The 23,496-nt window shown below is 45.1% G+C and overlaps 1 protein-coding gene across 3 annotated transcripts; it reads left to right on the forward strand.

The window, feature by feature from the left end:
• The first annotated feature begins 679 nt into the window (after positions 1–679).
• On the forward strand, positions 680–22,561 carry LOC130282178 (zinc finger protein OZF-like). Of its 3 annotated transcripts, none has more exons than XM_056530149.1 (9): positions 680–824; positions 7,513–7,634; positions 7,704–7,877; positions 7,952–8,075; positions 8,174–8,313; positions 9,759–9,870; positions 13,541–13,632; positions 15,788–15,899; positions 21,377–22,561. In XM_056530149.1, the coding sequence occupies exons 2-9, from the start codon at positions 7,557–7,559 to the stop codon at positions 22,519–22,521; spliced, it is 1,977 nt and encodes a 658-aa protein (XP_056386124.1). In that variant the 5' UTR covers positions 680–824; positions 7,513–7,556; the 3' UTR covers positions 22,522–22,561. The 3 variants fall into 3 exon arrangements, with proteins under 3 accessions (XP_056386124.1, XP_056386125.1, XP_056386126.1); XM_056530150.1 differs by lacking the exon at positions 680–824 and adding an exon at positions 950–1,054; XM_056530151.1 differs by lacking the exons at positions 680–824; positions 7,513–7,634 and having other exon boundaries at positions 7,740–7,877; positions 7,922–8,075.
• Positions 22,562–23,496: the final 935 nt, after the last annotated feature.

Genomic DNA, 23,496 nt, shown 5'->3' on the forward strand with positions numbered 1-23,496 from the left:
TGGCCCGGACCACCCTGACAGGTAGGGGAGAGAAGCGTTTGGCGGCGGCGGCCTATGGCACCGCAAAAGCCACTGCAGTGCATTGATTTAAAGCGCCCGTTTTAAATCAATGTTCTGCAGCGGTGTCGAGGGGGGATAAATAGCCGATAACTTATACCGGAATATCGGTATAAGTTATCGGCTATCGGCCCTAACCTCCACCGATTATCGGTATCGGCCCTAAAAAACAGATATCGGTCGATCCCTAGTATATATATATATATATATATATATATATATATAGATGTGTGTGTGTGTGTGTGTGTATATATATATATAGATGTGTGTGTGTGTGTATATATATATATATGTATATATATTTATATATACATATATATATATATTTTTATATATATATATATATATATATTTAGATGTGTGTGTGTGTGTGTGTATATATATATATATACGGTATATATATATATATATATATATATATACACACACACACACTCCTTTGCCCGCAGGGAGGCGCTGTGCAGACTATCCATTCATTATTTCTTTCCCCTCCGTGCTCGGGGATGAGGGGAGGAGCTTCCAACAGAGCTGAGGGAGATGTGCGCAGCCAATCAGGGCCCATCACACTCTGCTCTCGTCTCCCGTTCGGAAATGTTCGGAGAGCCGAGGGGCGGAGCGGACGGAGGATTTCGTGCAGCCTAGGAACCCCGAGTCATGGAACGCAAACAAATGTCTGGTGTGGTACGCAACACCAGGAAGTAATTGTCAGCCGCCCGCTTCCGTTTCCGGTGAGCTTGGATTATAGGGCTAGAAAAAAGGGTTTTACGGTAAGTGATGGGGGATGTGGAGTCTCCGGTATACTGGTCCTGTACACAATTCCGGCCTTACCATAGGGGGCGATGTCCCTCCAGAATGTGTCATTTATTGGGGGCATGGAGGGAGCCATCTCTATGGAGAATTGTCTGATATATATATATGGAGCGTTGTATTTATATATTGCAGACATACCTCTAAATATATATCTATATTACAATAAGGGGTGTTATTCTCTATCATTGTAAGCTGTTTATTTTATTTTAATAAGCATAATGTTAGTATTGATAATTCAGTAGTCCTTCTGTTCCTATCATTATAGTATTCTTACTATATTTATTAATTGATTTATTATAATTAATATTACATCATTTTATTAGAAAGCCGAAAAACAGAAAACTACAGCTCGGTGCAGATCAATGCGCCGTCTTTATTCACATGGAGCTACATGGATCACAGGTACAACAGGATGTGACGCGTTTTGGACAGCACCTGGCCGAAACGCGTCACATCCTCTTGTACCTGTGATCCATGTAGCTCCATGTGAATAAAGACGGCGCATTGATCTGCACCGAGCTGGAGTTTTCTGTTTTTCGGCTTTCAAATATTTGGGTGCAGTCCGCGCCCTACTCCGTGCTTGGACTGGTGGGCTTTGGGGCGAGCTGACATATACTTCTATTTGCGATCATTTTTTTAGTGACCGCTTTTTATTATATTTATATGTTTAAATTATTTCTACCTTATTGGTGTGATTGTATCCAACTTATTTGTTGGATAAATTCATTTTTTTTTTTTTATAGCTTAGTATATTATTTTTATCAATCATTTTAGTATTTTTATTTGTTTCATGTCTGCTTCTATATTTACATATTAATAATAAAACCACAGCACTGAGTTTCACCGTTACTATGTTTAAAAAAACAAAACTACTTAGTATTGTGCTGGCGGCACTGAAAACTAGTGTAAACAAAACAAAAAATTGTAATTTCTGCACAAATAAGCGATTGCAAAAACCCGTTAATTAATTCCCACCAGTGTCGCCAATTATTGCAGCATATAACCTAGAAGGGGAACTGATGTGAGTGATGAAAAACTACATAGTTTATATCGGTATCACCTTTGCGTGTATGTGACTTTTTTTGATGATTTTTTATTTTTTTTCCTGGGATGTGATGTGACCAAAAATCAGCAATTTTTGACTTTTTTTACTGTCATTTTTACATTTATGCCTTTCACTGTACGGGATTATTAACATTACCTTACCACACTGGACCATACCAAATGTGTTTGTTAATTAATTAATTTTTTTTTTCTTTGTACAATGGGATAAGAGGATGATATTATTTTTTATTGGGGAGGGGCTTATTCATTTTTTTTTTTTTTTTTTTTTTTAAGATAAAAAAAAAAGGTGCAAAGTTCCCAACGGGGACTATTTCTAGCAATCTTTAGATTGCTAATACTGATCAGTAGAGAAAACAATCACAATAAGGTACTAGTAGCGCTCCAAACAAACTACAGGGTGGGATTCACTTGTTGCTTATGGGGGGCTGCGAGGTAAAATTCACTGGCCCACCATAGCACCATGGGTCCAAGATGGCGTATCACAAATCCAGGATAGTCCTTCCCATAATTTCCATAGTAAAGAGCGCTGGCCTCCTCCCCATTCCAATAAATGGTCCGGTATACAAAGAAGCATCAAAATACCAGTGCATTGTTTCCCAACCAGGGTGCCTCCAGCTGTTGCAAAACTACAACTCCCAGCATGCCCGGACAGCCAAAGGCTGTCCGGGCATGCTGGGAGTTGTAGTTTTGCAACAGCTGGAGGCACCCTGGTTGGGAAACATTGCACTAGAGGCTAGCGCTCCAGTTTTTTTTTTTTTTTACACAAAATCAATTGTAGGCATTGAAATAATAACCTATTTCACAGCGGGGGATGTGCGCTATCTTCACCCACCCCTCCTGGTTGGCTCCTCACATGCTCACAAACATCCAAAGATCCGATAGTGTCTCAGATAGATTCACAAACAGCTCCGGTAGTTAGAATTCCATTAGCCCCACCAAGGATCGTGTATATTATTAATAGTGCTCTAGTAAGACAATAAGCTTTATGACATATACAAATGCGTTTCGGGGGTTCTGTAGGGTTCCCCCTTATTAAAGGGGTACTCCACTGGAAAACTATTTTTTTAAACCAACTGGTGCCAGAAAGTTAAACAGGTTTGTAAATTACTTTAAATTTTTTAATCCTTCCAGTACTTATTATCAGCTGTATTATTCTCAGGAAGTTCTTTTCATTTTGAATTTCCTTGTGTCTGACCACAGTACTCTCCGCTGACACCTCTGTCCATTTTAGGAACTGTCCAGAGTAGGATAGGTTTTCTATGGGGATTTGCTCCTACTCTGGACAGTTCCTAAAATAAACAGAGGTGTCAGCAGAGAGCACTGTGGTCAGACAGAAAAGAAAATCAAAAAGAAAAGAACTTCCCGTGGATCATACAGCAGCTGATAAGTACTGGAAGGATTAAGATTTTTTTAATAGAAGTCATTTACAAATCTGAATTTCGAAAATTGTGCAGCTCAGAATTAAATACTGTCCGAGGCAATGTAGGCAGTAACACCTATACCCAGGTGTATAGTAATAATTTGTATAAGAAAGTAAAGAGGGACTGCCTACACCTCAAGGACAGTAACCCGAACAATTTAATATATTTAGGCTGAGACTGTGCGTCAAATATTCAGAATATAAATTTATTTACAACATGAACATCAAAATGCAATATGTAAAAATATATACAGAAATATCCCCTCACAGGGCCCTTGCGGGGGGGGGGGGGGTAATGTTACAAGCAAATGCCTAGAGACAAAGTGAATACATATACAATAGTTTTGCAATAAAATTTTTTTTTAATTTTTTTTAAAATTCATCAATGCAGTGTGACCGCTAATCCGGCAATTCTGTATCTGATAGTCCGGTATGGTGCTACCAATGTCCAGAAAAATAAATCAAGACAAATAAATGAATGTCCAGGGTGTTGACCCAAATAAATCTGCAAAATGTTGTGTATTATAGTAGAGATATTACCCGATAAGGATTCCTGTGTTATCCTTGCGCTGTGACGCTGTCCTGTGAGCGCAGGCAGGCGCCGGTACGGCTGGTTCAGAGGGCACTGAACCTGATATTTGCCGTGCGATGTTGCAGTCCGGAGGTGTCGGCGATGATGTTAGCTGCTTTCCCTCGTGTGGATGGCGTCTGACGTCATCTGTTTAACTTTCTGGCACCAGTTGATTTAAAAAATATATATATTTTCCAATGGAGTACCCCTTTAAGGCAATCATATAGGGGGAGATTTATCAAAACCTGTCCTGAGGAAAAGTTGCCCAGTTGCCCATAGCAACCAATCAGCTCACTTCTTTCATTTTAAACAAGGCCTCTGCAAAATGAAAGAAGCGATCTGATTGGTTGCTATGGGCAACTGGGCAACTTTTCCTTTCCACAGGTTTTGATAAATCTCCCCCATAGTGATCGATATATGCTACTTATACATACCAGTACTTTAAGTATTGGCTGTGTGGCGCCACCGGAGGCAAAATTACTTCTTATGCCCCAGTGTCTAAGGGGAGGAGCAGAATTGTATTGACTGTGAGGGGACACTGCTGACAGTATTATTTGTTGGGGGCCCCTTAGTGCTTCCTGGATCCAGTCTGAATACAGCGGTCCCTCAACATACGATGGTAGTTGGTTCCAAATGAACCATCGTATGTTGAGGGATCCGTGCAATGATAAGTATAGGAAGTTATACTCATCTGTCCCCGCCGCTCCGGACCGTCACCGCTTCCCTGGATGTCGCCCTCCATCGCTGTCGCCGCATCCCCGGGGTGTCCCCGCCGCTCCGGACCCTCTCTGCTGCCTGGGATCATCGCTCTTCATCGCCATCATCACGTCGCTGCGCACACCGATCCTATTGGATGAGGGGACAGCGTGTGCGGCGATGTGATGACAATGAAGGAGAGCGACGGTGATGCAGGGGATCCTGAAGAGAACGGAGCGCCAGGGACAGGTGAGTTATCATCAGCGGACCACACGGGGCACCGTAAATGGCTATCCGGCAGCAGCTGAAGCAGTCTGCGCTGCCGGATAGCCGTTTATGCTATGGCCCCGACATACAAAAGCATCGTATGTTGATGCTGCCTTCCACATGTGATGGCCTCTGAGAGGCCATTGCATGTTGAAATTATCGTATGTCGGGGCCATCGTAGGTCGGGGGGTCACTGTATTGTAAAGAGTCAACAGTCACAGCTGTCTTTCCCTTTAAAGGAAATCTGTCAGGCAGTACGCCCAGACTACGAGATGATAGTATGAGTGAACTGGAGTCCAACAAGGGGTCACTTACTTTACTGTGTGTCCTGGCCGCTGAGTTCTCCCCCCGATAAAGTTGTGTTTGTCCTCTCTGTACTCAAACTGTCCCGGAGGAAGATGTTCTTCACATGAATATGCAAACTACGGGGACGGGCTCAGGCCCCTTCCTCCGGGACCCAAAGAAACATGGATGCCGGGGGACTGCCTTCAAAGCGCGAGTACAGAGATGACAAACTGAATTTTATCGGGGGAGAACTCAGCGGCCAGGACACACAGTAAAGTAAGTGACCCCTCGTTGGACTCCTGGTCACCTACTTTATCACCCAGTATATTGGGTTTAGTTTGGGTGAATTGCCTGACAGTTGTCTTTTAAAGGGAAACTGTCAGCCCGTTCACCCACACTAAACCTTATATATACTGGATTATAGTTTGGGTGAACAGGAGTCCAACGAGGAGTCACTTACTTAAATATGTCCAGTAGGTTCTGAGATATGTCTCCCAGAATTCAGTGAATCGGGCAGTGGGGGTGGGGCTTCATCAGCTCAATTTACATATTAATTCTCTGTAACTGACTCCACATCCTAATGAAGTGGAGTCATTAAGCCCCGTCACACCCCCCCCACCTCAATAAACTTGCATTGAGGGGGTGGGGCGTGATGTCATGAGGGGGCGGGGCTATGATGTCACAAGCTCCCAGCTCCAGCGTTCGGGACAGTTTGTTCCAAATGTTGAGCAGAGGAGTACCCCTTTAAGGGTATGTTCAAACAGCGAAAATTTCTGTACGGAATTCCACGGAAGAATTCCGTCGGAATTTACTGCCCATTACTTTCATTGGAATTCAGACAGCAGAATTTCTGCATTCCGCAGAAAAATTATATCTTATATTTTGTGGAATTCCCCAGCGGAATCCCTTTGAAATCAATGGAAATTTTTGAGAACACAGAAATTCCGCCAGAATTCGGTTGGAATTCCGCAATTCTGTTCAGTTTGCGGAAATTCCACCGTGTGACCCTACCCTAATCCTTCCTGTACACATCAGCTGCTGTATGCTTCAGAGGAAGTTGTGTAGTTCTTTCCAGTCTGACCACAGCGCTCTCTGCTGACACCTCTGTCCATGTCGGGAACTGTCCAGAGGAGGAGCAAATCCCCATAGAAAACCTCTCCTGCTCTGGACAGTTCCTGACATGGACAGAGGTGTCAGCAGAGAGCACTGTGGTCAGACTGGAAAGAACTACAAAACTTCCTCTGTAGTATACAGCAGCTGATAAGTACTGGAAGGATTGAGATTTTTTTACAGAAGCAATTTACAAATCTGTATAACTTTCTAGCACCACTGAATTAAAAAAATGTTCTTCCTCTGAAATTCCCCTTTAACTTCTGATCAACCTGGCATCTTATAGGGGTAGATTATATATATATATATATATATATATATACATACAGTGACCCCCCGACCTACGATGGCCCCGACATACGATAATTTCAACATGCGATGGCCTCTCAGAGACCATCGCATGTTGAAGGCAGCATCAACATACGATGCTTTTGTATGTCGGGGCCATCACATAAACGGCTATCCTGCAGCGCAGACTGCTTCAGCTGCCACCGGATAGCGGTTTACGGTTCCCCCTTGTGGTCCGCTGACGATCACTTACCTGTCCTCGGGGCTCTGGCGCGTCCTCTTCGGGATCCCCTGCATTGTCGGCGCTCTCCATCGTCGTCATCACGTCGCTGCGCACGCCGTCCCGTCATCCAATAGGAGTGCCGTGCTTAGCAACGTGATGGCGGCGACAGAGAGCGAGGATGCCGGGGAAGCAGAGTCCTTGCTAGAGCGTCGGGGAAACCCCGGGGACGCGGCGACAGCGATGGACGGCGACATCCCGGGCAGCGGTGACGAGCGGTGACGGTCCGGAGCGGCGGGGACAGGGGAGTACAACTTCCTCTAACAGTGGTCTACAACCTGCGGACCTCCAGATGTTGCAAAACTACAACACCCAGCATGCCCGGACAGCCAACGGCTGTCCGGGCATGCTGGGTGTTGTAGTTTTGCAACATCTGGAGGTCCGCAGGTTGTAGACCACTGTCCTATACTTTACATTGCACGGATCCCTCAACATACGATGGTTTCAACAAACGATGGTCCGTTTGGAACGGGATTACCATGGTATGTTGAGGGACCACTGTATATACAAGTGGGTAGCCGAAATGTCGCATAGACAAGGGTGAATAAACTACCACAGTTTTTCTCATTTTTGGAGTGCTGTTGGATTATTGCTATATATATATATATATATATATATATATATTTATTTATTTTTATATATTTTTTTTTCCTCTCAATTCAGGGACAGCTGGTCCTAAACAGCAGGACCAAAGCTTCGTCTTCAGGATGGACAAGGAGAAGGGTCACGTAACTGAACAAATATTAAGTCTCACCCTGGAGATCATTTATCTGCTGACTGGAGAGGTGAGAGATTTGAGGAACAGCGTGACATGAAAACAAGAGCATGTTTCCTATTGACTCTTTCTTAATTAGGATTATGGACCCATGAAGAAGTCTCTTGATCCCGGGGCACCCAGCAGCCGTCTTCACCTCTCAGGAAAGCTGGGCCGGACCCAGAGCCCTGTCGCATTCCCAATATATGAGAGGAACAATGAGCAGAAGATCCTAGAACTCTCAAACAAGATCATTCATCTGCTGACTGGAGAGGTGAGCACCGATGGGAAGGGGGGACATTATACAGTAGTTCCAAGGGATGATAATGGTATCATTGTGTGCGACAGGTTCCTATAAGGTATCAGGATGTCATTGTCTGTTTCACCATGGAGGAGTGGGAATACATAGAAGGACATAAGGATCTGTACAATGACGTTGTGATGGAGACCGATCAGCACCTGGAATCACTGGGTAAAGGAGAGAGCAGTTTTCGGGGTCACCTAGATACACCCATCATCTTGCCGTCATGTATAAGCTTTGTATTTAGTCACTGCATTTATTTTCAACAGATCAGTCCAGTGAGGGGAATACACCAGAGAGGTGTCCTAGCCCAATCTGTTCACAGGACGGTCATATAGAGGACAACCAAAGTGTGGATGAAGATTGTATAATCGAGCCTAATCCAGACTATAACCAGGAGCCCAACAAGGTGATTTTTCTACCTAATAAAGGGGTTTTCTTTATTTAAAGGGGTACTCTGGTGGAAAACATTTTTTTCTAATCAACTGGTGCCAGAAAGTTAAACAGATTTGTAAATGACTTCTATTAAAAAATCTTAATCCTTCCAGTACTTATTAGCTACTGAATACTACAGAGGAAATTATTTTCTTTTTGGAACACAGAGCTCTCGGCTGACATCACAAGCACAGTGCTCTCTGCTGACATCTCTGTCCATTTTAAGAACTGTCCAGAGTAGGAGAAAATCCCCATAGCAAACATATGCTGCTTTGGAAAGTTCCTAAAATGGACAGAGATGTCAGCAGAGAGCTCTGTGTCCCATAAAGAAAAGAATTTCCTCTGTAGTATTCAGCAGCTGATAAGTACTGGAAGGATTAAGATTTTTTTAATAGAAGTAATTTACAAATCTGTTTAACTTTCTGGTACCAGTTGATAAAAAAAAAAAAAAAAAGTTTTACACCGGAGTACCCCTTTAAAGCACAGCGGTCATGAATTTCTACCCTCATTTTGCTGCTTTTTAGCAATCTTGATCAGCTTAAAAAATGCTTTATTCTGTGGTCAGCAACAGTCGGATAGGTGTGGCCGGGGGTCGCCTATCCCTTTACGTCAGCACTGGGACCACTGTGTGATTGACACATAGGTCCTCAGCGCATGCGTCGTCCCTCACGTCTTCTTGTGCGCACGGTGCAAGAAGCAAGGGATTGTGAACATGGCCTAAGAGTCACAAGACTTAATTAAAGGGGTATTTCTTTCAGTCAACTGGTGCAGGAAAGTTAAACAGATTTGTAAATGACTTCTATTTAAAAATCTTAATCCTTCCAGTACTTATCAGCTGCTGTATACTACAGAGGAAGTTCTTTTCTTTTTGAATTTCTCTTCTGTCTGACCACAGTGCTCTCTGCTGACACCTCTGTCCATGTCAAGAACTGTCCGGAGCAGGATAGGTTTGTTATGGGGATTTGCTCCTACTCTGGACAGTTCCTGACATGGACAGAGGTGTCCGCAGAGAGCACTGTGGTCAGACAGAAAGGAAATTAAGAAAAATAACTTCCTCAGGAGAAGTGTTTCCCAACCAGGGTGCCTCCAGCTGTTGTAAAACTACAACTCCCAGCATGTTCGGACAGCCTTTGGCTGTCCGAGCATGCTGGGAGTTGTAATTTTGCAACAGCTGGAGGCACCCTGGTTGGGAAACGTTTCTCTGGGGTATATAGTAGCTGATAAGTACTGGAAGGATTAAGATTTTTAAATAGAAGTCATTTACAAATCTGTTTAACTTTCTTGCACCAGTTGATTTTAAGTAAATTGTTTTCCACCGGAGTACCCCTTTACGCAACAGAACAGAAACTGCAAAAGCTATAAAGGCCTAAAAAGTAATAAATCCCGCTATTGACTTTTTTATTTTAATGCAACATTTAGGTTGAAGATGTAAACATGTGGCAAGTTGAAGTTGTCCCTGAAATGAAAGGACAAAGGACGCATGCTAAAAGTAAACCGCAGCACAGGGAACCGGTTATAGATCTCACCCCAGGTAAGTACTGGCCCTTGGATACAGGGGAGAGTCATGTTTTCTACTTCTTCAGACTTTTTATTATCTGACCTTAGAAAACCTGACTCTAGGACCGGAGAATTCTTCTAAAGTGTTAGGAGATTCTGGATCAAAAACTGGACACCAGCAGTAAAAAAGACTCTTGACATGTGGTCCAGACATATCAAAAGTTTAGATCGCACCAGGTCCGAGTCCAGGTCTCAGTCGTGAGTTATAAGCCTGTAAAGTGCGCACCAGCTCTTTACTCCCTGCCCGGCTGCTCCCCCTGCACAGGTTAATGGGGTATTCCAGGAATTTTTTTTATGTGACTATGCTACAGGGGCTGTGAAGTTAGTGTAGTTCATAATATGGTGTCTGAACCTGTGTGTGACAGTTTTCTCACAATTCTTATGGGATTTTCACCCCAATATTTATTTTTACCAGCATACAAAATGACTGTTGTCTCACATTTTTCCCAGGTTGCAATGCGGCCGAGACTTGACTCACTAGTCAGCTGATGATAGGGAGCCTGTCTGCTTCAATGGGTGGAGCGATCAATCTTCAACTAATGCAACAGCTGTGGGCACCCTGATTGAAAACCACAGGTCTTTTGAGAGGATGCAGCTCATTTATATATCAATGGGTGGGGTGGCTGATGTGTGGGAGGGAGGAAAATGGAATTATGGGATTTTTAGGCAAAAAAAGAAAACTCAAACAGGAAATACTAATTCACAAAAAGCTAGCCACAGTGTTATGGTAATCTCACAACATAGTCATTTAGCCCCAAGACAAGCGCAGATCCTTCCTAAGCATGTCCATTACTGTCTGCCAGGTACGTACTAAAATCATCTTATGGTGGATAACCCCTTTAAAGCAGTGAGTCAGGTTTGATTGACAACCAGGGAGTGAAGCACACACTGCCTCCCTTATAACTCATGATCGCAGAGGGTCTTGGGACTGAGACCTGATGTAAGCTAAAGTTTTGGCATGTTTGGATGACATGTCAAAAGTTTTTTCAAATGACAGTAACGCTTTAAGCGTAGGGTCACATGTAGCGCATTCTGCAAATTCTGCTACGAGCAGACACACTGGGCTTCCCAGCTGCCGCTCTGTATTTGCAATGAGGTTTAGAGTCTGATTCCCGTGCGCCGATGTGACGTGATGCTCGGCCCCCGGCTCCTCACCTTACTGCACACACGGCTGCATGTGGCCCTGTGTGTCTGCTCATAGCAGAATCTGCAGCATATTTTCTACCCTACCCTAAAGGTATTCTTCGGCAGTGGGGGTTTTTACTTAATATGTGGCTGGGCAGCACTGCAAAGAACAATCTTCTTTTAAAAGTTTTATTACTTCCAGTGACATTCCATGCGGACAGGAAATGTCCTCTCAGTGGCTGATCTTTATGCTGAGCTGGCATCTCCTTCTACACGGCAGGTCTCTGGAAGTAATAAAGGAGACTGCCGTGGTTGAGACCAAGCCTCAGGAAACCAACAGGAGGAGCCGGCCGGATAAGTATACAGATTTGTAATTTTTAATGCAGCTTGGGTCACATAGCAGAAAACTGCCCCTTCTGGGAAAATGCATTTAACCCCTTAAGGACCCTTGACGTATGCCTACGTCATGACACCCTGGTACTTAAGGACCAATGACGTAGGTGTACGTCATGGAGAATTCCGGCCCCTGCCACGTGCCAGGCGGGGATCGGACCGGGATGCCTGCTGAAATCATTCAGCAGGCATCCTGTGTAAACGCCCAGGGGGTCATTAGACCCCCCCCATGTCAGCAATCGCGGCAAATCACAAGTGAATTCACACTTGCGATTTCGCGATTCCGGGTCATTACGGGTCTGTGGTGTCCCGGTGACCTGGAATATAAGGGGGATCGCGGTTGTCTAAGACACCCACGATCCCCCTGAGGGGATAGGAGTGAGGTGGCAGGGGTGCCACCCCTCCTATCCCGGCTATTGGTGGTCTAGAAGCGACCACCAATAGCAGATCGGGGGCGGGGGGGTTAACTTTAGTTTTCCCCATCCTGCCCACCCACAATATGCGGGGCAGGATTGGGAAACGCCGGGGACCGGCGCCGAAGATACACTTACCCGTCCGGAGGCAGCGGGCGACGGAGATCGGCGGGCGACGATGTCGTGCGGCTGGATCCTACGGAAGCCGGTTAGTTGCCTAGCAACATCTGGAGGGTACAGTTTGAGACCACTATACAGTGGTCTCTAACTGTAGCCCTCCAGATGTTGCAAAACTACAACTCCCAGCATGCCCAGACAGCTGTTTGGGCATGCTGGAATATGTTGTTTTGCAACAGCTGGAGGGATACAGTTTGAGACCTCTATACAGTGGTCTCTAAACTGTATCCCTCCAGATCTTGCAAGACTACAACTTCTACAGCTGTTTGCTGTCTGGGCATGCTGGGATTTGTAGTTTTGCAACATCTGGAGGGCCACAGTTTGCAGTGGTCTCTATACTGTAGCTCTCCAGATGTTGCAAAACTGCAAATCCCAGCATGCCCAAACAGCAAACAGCTGTCTCGGCATGCTGGGAGCTGTAGTTGCGTATCACCAGCTGTTGCATAACTACATCTCTCAGCATGCCCTTCGGTGATCAGTACATGCTGGGAGTTTTAGTTTTGCACCACTGGAGGCACACTGGTTGGAAAATACTGAGTTAGGTAACAGAACCTAACTGAAGGTTTTCCAACCAGTGTGCCTCCAGCTGTTCCAAAAGTACAACTCCCAGCATGCACAGTCTGTCAGTACATGCTGGGAGTTGTAGTTTTGAAACAGCTGGAGGTCTGCCCCCACATGTGAATGTACAGGGTACATTCACACAGGCAGGTTTACAGTAAGTTTCCTGCTTCAAGTTTTTTGCCGCAGCGCAAACTCCTAGCAGGAAACTCACCGTAACACGCCAGTGCGAATGTACCCTAAAAACACTACACTAACACATTATAAAAGGTAAAACACTACATATACACCCCCTTACACTGCCCCCCCCAATAAAAATGAAAAACGTATTGTACTGCATTGTTTCTAAAACAGAGCCTCCAGCTGTTGCAAAACAACATCTCCCAGCATTCCTGGACAGCCACTGACTGTCCAGGCATGCTGGGAATTTAGCAACAGCTGGGGGCACCCTGTTTGGGAATCACTGGCGTAGAATACCCCTATGTCTACCCCTATGCAATCCCTAATTTAGTCCTCAAATGCACATGGCGCTCTCACTTTGGAGCCCTGTTGTATTTCAAGGAAACAGTTTAGGGCCACATATGGGGTATCTCCGTACTCGGGAGAAAATGCACTACAAATTTTGGGGGGCTTTTTCTCCTTTTACCCCTTATGAAAAGGAAAAGTTGGGGGCTACACCAGCTATTGTACTCTGAGGCCATTGTCAGGTGATGGACATTTCTGAACTAAAGGGATGAAGGTAATAATTAGTTCTAAGTTTTACTTTAGCTGGATTTTTGCTCTGGCTATCCTTGTAGGATCAACAGTCCTATACTTCAGAACACATGATAATATGGCATTTGCATTTGTCTTTTGGGTGTCAGATTGGCATTCTTCTACTTGTACTTTATGAGAACAGTCTGCTCCGTCCATGTTCATGTTGTGTAGTATTATTTTGTTGTTCATATGTGTTAACAAAGTAACATTCATCTCCTATAGAAGTATCCAGTATTATTCCAGAAATGTGCCCCAGTCCTCCTCGTCCAAAACCTTATGCATTAAAAGAGAAAGCCTTCAAAAGACACAATGAGGTACTGTATTCCTGGTTAAGTCATTGTCCATTTGTAAGTATACGTCTTATTTCAGAATAAGCATTAAAACATTACTCAAGTGTTCCCACGGCAGAATTTTCGCTTAAATATCCGCATTCAAATCCGCATGGAAATTCTGCATGTGTTTAAAGCCTATTCACTTCAATAGGATTGCTCAGTCCCCTTAAGGGTACGTTCACAAGTATGCAGATTTGATGCGCAGGATTTGATGCACAGGATTTTCTGCTGCAGATTTCAATGTAAACTAAATGACTGCGCACAGCTTCTAATCTGCAGTTACAAATCCTGCGCATCAAATCTACGCAGATCCTGTATGTGTGAACGTACCCTAACACAGCAGAATTTTCGCTGCAGACGTTCCACAACAAAAATTCTGCGTTCTGCAAAATATATGTAAAGACACATCAATCACCTTCCACCACCACAAGGGAGGGACACGCCCCATCCTACCACACACCAATCACCTCCCACCACCACAAGGAGGGACACACACCCTCCCACCACACACCAATCACCTCCCACCACCACAAGGGAGGGACACGCCCCCTTCTACCACACACCAATCACGTCCCACCACCACAAGGAGGGACACGCCCCATCCCACCACACACCAATCACCTCCCACCACCACAAGGGAGGGAAACGCCCCCTTCCACCACACACCAATCACGTCCCACCACCACAAGGAGGGACATACAGCCTTCCACTACACAGCAATCACCTCCAGAAGGAGGGACACACCCCCTCCCAACACACACCAATCATGTCCCACCACCACAATGGAGGGACAGACCCCATCCCACCACACACCAATCACCTCCCACCACCACAAGGAAGGGACTCACCCCCTCCCACCACACACCAATCACATCCCACCACCACAAGGGAGGGACAGACCCCATCCCACCACATACCAATCACCTCCCACTACCACAAGGGAGGGACACATCCCCTTCCACCACACACCAATCACCTCCCACAACCACAAGGAGGGACACACACCCTTCCACTACACACTAATCACCTCCCACCACCATAAGGGAGGGACGCACCCCCTCCCCACAGACACCAATCATGTCCCACCACCACAATGGAGGGACAGACCCCATCCCACCACACACCAATCACCTCCCACCACCACAAGGAAGGGACACACCCCCTCCCACCACACACCAATCACGTCCCACCACCACAAGGGAGGGACAGACCCCATCCCACCACGCACCAATCACCTCCCACTACCACAAGGGAGGGACACGTCCCCTTCCACCACACATCAATCACCTCCCACAACCATAAGGGAGGGACACACCCCTCCCACCACACATCAATCACGTCCCACCACAAGGGAGGGAAACACCCCCTTCCACCACACACCAATCAGCTCCCACTACCAAAAGGGAGGGACACACCCCCTCCCACCAAAGTCCAATCATGTGCCACCACCACAAGTGAGGGACATGCCCCCTTCTACCACACACTAATCACCTCCCACCACCATAAGGGAGGGACACACCCCCTCCCACCACACACCAATCACCTTCCACCACCACAAGGGAGGAACACACCCCCTCCCACCACACACCAATCACCTCCCACCACCTCAAGGAGGGACACGCCCCCTTTCCCTGAGAGGATTTCTAACACTGTGAGCTAATGAAAATAGGGATTTTTATAATAAATATTAATGATAGAGGCCAAAAAATTACATGTACATGGTCTGGGATAGGCACTGAGTTTAAATTTTTATTTATTTATATATTTTTTTATTTTCTTTGTGGGATCTGACGCTTTAAGAGTACGGACTATTCTCTAAACATCTCTAGCATGTTGGATCTGCTAAACCCATATCAAGGTTATAGGTAGCTGCAATACAGGGTTTTCCAAACAATGTGTCTCCAGCTGTTGCAAAACTACAACTCCCAGCATGCCCGGACTGCCTTCGGCTGTTCGGGCATGCTGGGAGTTGTAGTTTTGCAACAGCTGGAGACATGTTGTTTGGAAAACTCTACTGTAATGTAATGTGTATATACACCTGGATGGACAGATTTAATAAACCGAGATAATATTAGATATAGATGTTTAAAGTTTTGCAGGCTGGTAATTATTTATTTCTCCCTCATCTCTCATCTAGGATGAAAATCTAAATATTGTCATCATTGATATTGAAGAAGAAGATGACGATTATTTAGGAGATGACCAGGATTTTAAGATGGAGGCACAGACTCCAAGACATGTTAGTATAGGTAAGTCACTGTTTCCATTATGGCCTTTCTGGTTCCACCTCTCTGACTGTTGGCCTTACTTCCGGGGGAATTACAAACCAATCCCCTATCCTGTGGATCCTGTCTGATCGTGGGGGTGTCCAACCGCTGGGACCCCCCATGATCTCCTGAATGGGACCCCTGCTTGCTAAGATACTATGATTTCTGTGGGATGAGATGCCCGAGTACAGCACTCAAGTCTCATCGGCACTCCCCTAAAAAATGAATAGACTGCCTTAAGACCACAGGGGGGTGCCAGCCATCGGACCCCCAGTGATCAGACACTTATCTCCTATCCTGTGGATAGGGGATAAGTTATCTTACCCAAGACAACCTCTTTAAAGGGGTACTCTGCTGCTCAGCATTTGGAACAAACTGTTCCAAACTCTGGAGCCGATGCCGGGAGCTCGTGATGTCATAGCCCCGCCCCTCACAACATCACACCCCGCCCCCTCAATGCAAGTGTATGGGAGGTGGCGTGACATCTGCCACGCCCCCTCCCATAGACTTGCATTGAGGGGGCGGGGCGTGATATGGGAGGGGGTGTGATGGCTTTCATGCCCCCTCCCATAGACTTGCATTGAGGGGGCGGGGAGTGATGTGAGGGGGCGGGGCTATGACGTCACAAACTCTCGCCGCCGCCTCTCGGCTCTAGCATTCAGAACGGTTTGTTCCAAACGCTGAGCAGCGGAGTACCCCTTTAAAGAAAGCAAGGAGGCATGCTAGGCTGTGGCACTTCAGCAACTTTGCCCCGCCTCCTTGACACTTGCCTAAGAAATAAAAGGACTATTTTATATGATTTGGGCGCTTTGTCGACCAACATCTGCTCCAGGAAAGGTACAGTTTGCTTTTTTTTTACCTTATCAACTATCCAATGGTACAGCTCTTAGCAGCAAATACAGCTGACAGATTCCTTTTAACCCTTTAATGGCTGCAAACTATCTTTACAGTGGCCATTAAAGTGAACCTGTCATTGCTTTCATGCAGCATCCTGAACCACGAGATGTCAGGGTGGTCCCCAGTGGTTTTTATCTGCCCTGCTGGCCTTGATTGTTAGAGCTCCCCCTGTTTAGGTTAAGGTAGAGATCTGTCAATCAAGGATGGTGGGCCACCATCAAAGAAGTTGTTGGGAACAGGTGATAACAGGTTCCCTTTAAGAAGAGTCGTGCAGTACTAGATCACAGATTTAATTTGCTTACTGTCAGGCAGGAGAAAATGTGGCAAGTTTATTAAAGGGGTACTCCGGTGGAAAACATTTTTTTTAAATCAACTGGTGCCAGTAAGATAAACAGATTTGTAAATGACTTCTATTAAAACATTTTTACCCTTCCAGTACTTTTTAGCAGCTGTATGCTACAGAGGAAATTCTTTTCTTTTTCAATTTCTTTTCTGTCTGACCACAGTGCTCTCTGCTGACACCTCTGTCTGTGTCAGGAACTGTCCAGAGCAGGAGAGGTTTGCTATGGGGATTTTCTCCTAGTCTGGACAGTTCCTGATATGGGCATCAGGTGTCAGCAGAGAGCACTGTGGACAAGACAAAAAAAGAAATTACAAAAGAAAAGGATTTCCTCTGTAGCAAACAGCTGCTAAAAAGTACTGGAAGGGTAAAGATTTTTTAATAAAAATAATTTACAAATCTCGCAGTGTAGAAATATGGACGGCACTCACCAAGGTAGTAGCTTCAGGGTATTCTTAATTGTACAAACAGGGTGGCGGTGTCAGGCAGGTACCGAGACAGGGGCACTGAGGACCTCAATGTGCAGGTAACAGCTGTGTCTGGTCTGAAGAAGTACAGAAGTACGACACAGCTGTTACCTGCACACTGAGGTCCTCGGTGCCCCAGGAGGTATCAAGGTAATAAGTAGCTCACAACAACTTTAGGGGAGACCCCACAAAGGGTTACCCTAAACTAAGACCCTCCCAATAAAAAATTACTTTTAGTAACTTCAATTAATATGAATCACTTGTGATTTGTAAGTACAAAATGTGATCTGTGTCAGGACCACAAACATCAAAAACCCATCTCCAGTCTGTCTCCCATCATATCTATAAAATGACCATATTGATTATGAAGAGCCAATGTGCACTATTATTGTACGACCATCCAAAAGCAAGTGGGTAGATAGTATTATTGGGGTCAGACTGAGGAGCTGCTATTTAAAACATCCAGTTAGCCAGATCCTTAAAGGAGTACTCTGGCGCGCACTTTTTTCCTTTTATCCGGTCCGGGCTTCAAAATAAAAGAAACACACTTTCTCTTACCTGCCAACGAGCCCCCGGAGCTCCGGTACAGGTGTTCGGTCCCCGGGCTGTATTCTTCTTACTTCCTGTTAGCCCGACACATCACACAGAGCTTCAGCCTATCACCAGCCGAGGCGGGACATCGCTGCGTCCGGTGATAGGCTTAAGCTCCGTGTGACTTGCCGGGCTAACAGGAAGTAAGAAGAATACAGCCCGGGGACCGAACACCTGTACCGGAGTGTACCGGAGCTCCGGGGGCTCGTTGACAGGTAAGATAAAGTGTGTTTTCTTTTATTTTGCAGCCCCAACGGGATAAAAGGAAAAAAGTGCGCGCCGGAGTACTCCTTTAAAGGGGTACTCTGGTGAAAACATTTTTTTTTTTTAAATCAACTGGTGCCAAAAAGTTAAACAGATTTGTAAATTACTTAATCTTAATCCTTCCAGTACTTATTAACTACTGTATACTATAGAAGAAATTATTTTCTCTTTGGATTTCTTTTTTGTCTGTCCACCGTGCTCTCTGCTGACACCTCTGTCCATTTTAGGAAATGTCCAGAGCAGCATAGGTTTGCTATGGGAATTTTCTCCTGCTCTGGACAGTTGCTAACATGGACAAAGATGTCAGCAGAGAGCACTGTGGTCAGACAGAAAAGAAATCCAAGAAGAAAAGAATCTCCTCTGCAGTATACAGCAGCTAATAAGTACTGGAAGAATTAAGATCAGTTGGTGCCAAAAAGTTAAACAGATTTATAAATTACTTCTAAAGGGGTACTCCAGTGAAAAACTTTATTTATTTATTTTTAAATCAACTGGTGCCAGAAAGTTAAACAGATTTGTAAGTTACTTCTATTAAAAAATCTTAATCCTTCCAGTACTTATTAGCTGCTGAATAATTTAGTGGAAATTATTTTCTTTTTGAAACACAGAGCTCTCTGCTGACATCATGACCACAGTGCTCTCTGTTGACACTTCTGTCCATTTTAAGAACTGTCCAGAGTAGGAGAAAATCCTCATAGCAAACATATGCTGCTCTGGACAGTTCCTAAAATGGACTGAGATGTCAGCAGAGAGCACTGTGCTCGTGATGTCAGCAGACAGCTCTGTGTTTCAAAAAGAAAAGAATTTCCACTGAAGTATTCAGCAGATAATAAGTACTGGAAAGATTAAGATTTTTTAATAGAAGTAATTTACAAATCTGTTACATTTTCTGGCACCAGTTAATAAAAAAAAAAAAAAGTTTTCCACCGGAGTACCACCTTTAATCCTTCTAGTACTTATTAACTGCTGTATACTATAGAAGAAATTATTTTATTTTTGAATTTATTTTCTGTCTGTCCACAGTGCTCTCTGCTGACACCTCTGTCCATTTTAGGAAATGTCCAGAGCAGGAGAGGTTTGCTATAAGGATTTGCTCCTACTCTGGACAGTTCCTGACATGGACAGAGGTGTCAGCAGAGAACACTGTGGATAGACAGAAAAGAAATCCAAAAAGAAAAGAATCTCCTCTGTAGTATACAGCAGCTAATAAGTACTGGAAGAATTAAGATCTTTTAGTAGAAGTTATTTACAAATCTGTTTAACTTTTTGGCAACAGTTGGTTTAAAAAAAATATATTTTTCACCGGAGTACCCCTTTAAAAGGATCCTTAGAAGGATCTGGCTAACTGGATGATTTAAATAGCAGCTCCTCAGTCTGACCCCCAATAATACTATCTACCCACTTGCTTTTGGATGGTCCTACAATAATAGTGCACATTGGCTCTTCATAAGCAATATGGTCCTTTTATAGATATGATGGGAGACAGACTGGAGATGGGTTTTTGATGTTTGTTGTCCTGACACAGATCACATTTTGTACTTACAAATCCCAAGTGATTAATTTTAATCAAAGTTACTAAAAGTTATTTTTGTATTGGGAGGGTCTTAGTTTAGGGTACCTCTTTGGGGGGGGGGGGTCTACCCTAAAATTGTTGCAAGCTAACTCAATCTTTATCCTTTACCTTAACTGGCGTTAACACAAGCAACTGTGGCCCTATTTGGGCGATTTGTAAAAAATATATTTTTTTAAATAAAAATACAGCTAGTAGTCATATATTTTAGTAGTAGACATTAAAGGGGTACTCCACTGCCCCAGCATTCGGAATATTTTGTTCCGAACGCTGGGTGCGGGCTGCGGGGGTTGTGACTTTATGGCCACGCCGTCAGTGCAAGTCTATGGGAGGGGGCGTGGCCATTAACCAGTTAAATCCCTTTTAATACCATCAAGTTATAGCCTTCAAACCAGCATCATCGGAAAATAGCTAAAAAGATCTGATCATTAGTTCCCAATATATTCCTGGTACTAAGCCAGTGGTCCCCAAACTGTGGCCCTCCAGATGTTGCAAAACTACAACTCCCAGCATGCCTGGACAGCCAACGGCTGTCCAGGTATGCTGGGAATTGTAGTTTTGCAACATCTGGAGGGCCACAGTTTGGGGACCACTGTACTAAGCAGTTAAATAGTGGTCGTAGTTGTTTGGTCTGGTTAAAGGGGTAACTTCTCCTCGGTCCTAGTGCTCCACTTCCACCCCAGTCCTATTTCAGAAGTGTAACATCAGAGATGGGAGTTGCGGGCACAGCATCACGATCATTGCGTGTAGGGGGTGAAGGTCGTGTAGGGGGTAGGCCTTGCCAGAGCGTCGGGGACACCTCGGGGACGCGGCGACAGCGATGGGCGGCGACATCCCAGGCAGCGGTGACTAGCGGTGACGGTCCGGAGCGGCGGGGACAGGTGAGTACAACTTCCTCTAACAGTGGTCTACAACCTGCGGACCTCCAGATGTTGCAAAACTACAACACCCAGCATGCCCGGACAGCCAACGGCTGTCCGGGCATGCTGGGTGTTGTAGTTTTGCAACATCTGGAGGTCCGCAGGTTGTAGACCACTGTCCTATACTTTACATTGCACGGATCCCTCAACATACGATGGTTTCAACAAACGATGGTCCGTTTGGAACGGGATTACCATGGTATGTTGAGGGACCACTGTACTTTATTATCCCAGCTGTGGCTGCTGGGAAATGGGAAATGCTGTGCTGATTTTGCAGGGGTGCTAAGAGAGAAATTGCCTTCTAAGGGTACGTTCACATGTATTTTGCTGCGTATTTTCTGCTGTTTACTTTCCTAACCAATGAAGTCAACATCTGAATATACCCTAAATATTTGATTTTCTTTCTACAGACCTTGATGATGATGATGATGATGACGAAGAACCTTCAGAAATCTGTCACCTCCCTTCCCCAGAAAAAAATTACGACTACCATAACTTTCACCCTGGTGCTGACTATAACTATGAAATGCAGCATTTTGCACAAAGTCCTGAATTGAATTCTTTTCACTACAAACATGAACAGTATTTCCAGGATCCTAGAGTTAAAATCCATCAAAATGTGAAAAGTAAACAGCACGTTTGTTCAGAATGCGGAAAATGTTTTCCTCGGAATAACGATCTGGTAATGCATAAGAGATTGCACCGTGGGAAGGTCCCCCTAGTATGCTCTGTGTGCGGCAAATGCTTCCCCAGCAATTCCCACCTCTTGATACATCTGAGGATCCATGCGGGAGAGAAACCTTTCGGTTGTTCAGAATGTGGTAAGAGTTTTAAGAGTAACTCTCATCTGGTGACTCACCTGAGGATCCACAGAGGAGAAAAGCCTTTTGTTTGTCCGGAATGTGGAAAAAGCTTTAATGACAAGTCAAATTTTGGGAGGCACAAGAGAATCCACACGGGGGAGAGACCATATGCATGCAGCGAATGTGGAAAAGGCTTTAATCGTAAAGCTAACCTACTCATTCACCAGAGAACCCACACGGGGGAAAAGCCCTTTGCCTGCTGCGATTGCGGGAAACGTTACACCAGCAAAGCCGAACTGGTCCGACATAAAGTCTTCCACGTGGAAGGGAAGCAGTTTTCATGTCTAGAATGTGACGAAAAATTTAATGAGAAATCCACTCTCCTCATCCACCAGATGGTTCACAAAGGAGAGAAACCATTTTCCTGTGCCGAATGTGGGAAATGTTTTGCAAATAACTCCCAGCTGGTAACACACGAGCGCATTCACAAAGGAGAGAAGCCGTTTGTGTGTCCCGAATGCGGGAAAAGCTTTAATGACAAGTCCAATTTTATCCGACACAAGAAGATCCACACTGGGGAGAAGCCTTTCGCTTGTTTCGAGTGCGGCAAAGTCTTCAACCGGAGAGCGAATCTCTTGTTACATCAGAGAACTCACACAGGAGAAAAGCCATTTTCCTGTTCACTGTGTGGAAAGTGTTTTACAAGTAATTCAGGGCTCGTCGTACATCAAAGACTTCATTTTGGGGAATAGTTTTGTTAAAATTGAAAAAAAAAAAAAAAAACAATAATAATCTCTGTGTGCGATCTCAGGAGATTCCTCCCTTGGTCAACTAAGAAAGGGATCAAGATGGATAACTTGACAAATTTCCTATGGGAGGACATTTTTTTGGAGACCTTCCATAAACAAGTCAAGGCCCGAAAGAAAACTTTAAATTTCATTCATCATTACACTGTTTACCTTACAGATTTTTTTGACAGTTCCTTCACTTGAGAATACTTAAAGAGGTACTCTGTTGTTAGACATCTTGTCCCCTATCCAAAGGAAAGGAGATAAGATGTCTGGTCGTGGGGATCCGGCCATTATAACTATTATGTTCAGAACGGTGGGTTCGGGAGGCCGTAGTGGTGATGTCACGCCACGTCCCCTCCATTCATGTCTATGGGAGGGGGCGTGACACGCCCCCTCCCATAGACCTGAATGGAGGGGGCGTGGTGTGACATCTCAACCACAGCCTCAACCACAGACCCCCGTGATCAGACATCTTATCCCCTATCCTTCGGAATAAAGGCAGAGGGTCCAGCACTTCAATGATATGCAGCTTTATTGAAGTAGACAACACACAGTAAAAGCGACAGTCAGACGTGTTTCGAGTGCATTAGCTCTTTCTCGGTGACGTCAGTAGGGATTGACCGATTATCGGTATGGCCGATATTATCGGCCGATAATCACGCCCCCCGCACCGCAACCGCCCTCCCGATCCGCCGCCCCGCACCGCGACCGCCCCCCCCCTTAGTGCTGGGCGGTATACCGGTATGGATTTTTGCCCATACCGCTATACCGGTCGGGCCCCTCCCCCACCCTCCGAGTCAATAAAAAAAAATAATTAAACTTACCCGTAATGGGGGTGGTCCGGGCCATCCATCCTGTAGTGTCCGGCGGCATTCCGGGTGGAGGGTGAACCGGTCCGGGCTGTCCTTCTTCTCGGGGGTCCTCTTCTCCACTCCG

Source organism: Hyla sarda, chromosome 7, assembly GCF_029499605.1.
Source record: "Hyla sarda isolate aHylSar1 chromosome 7, aHylSar1.hap1, whole genome shotgun sequence".
NCBI lineage: Eukaryota > Metazoa > Chordata > Amphibia > Anura > Hylidae > Hyla > Hyla sarda.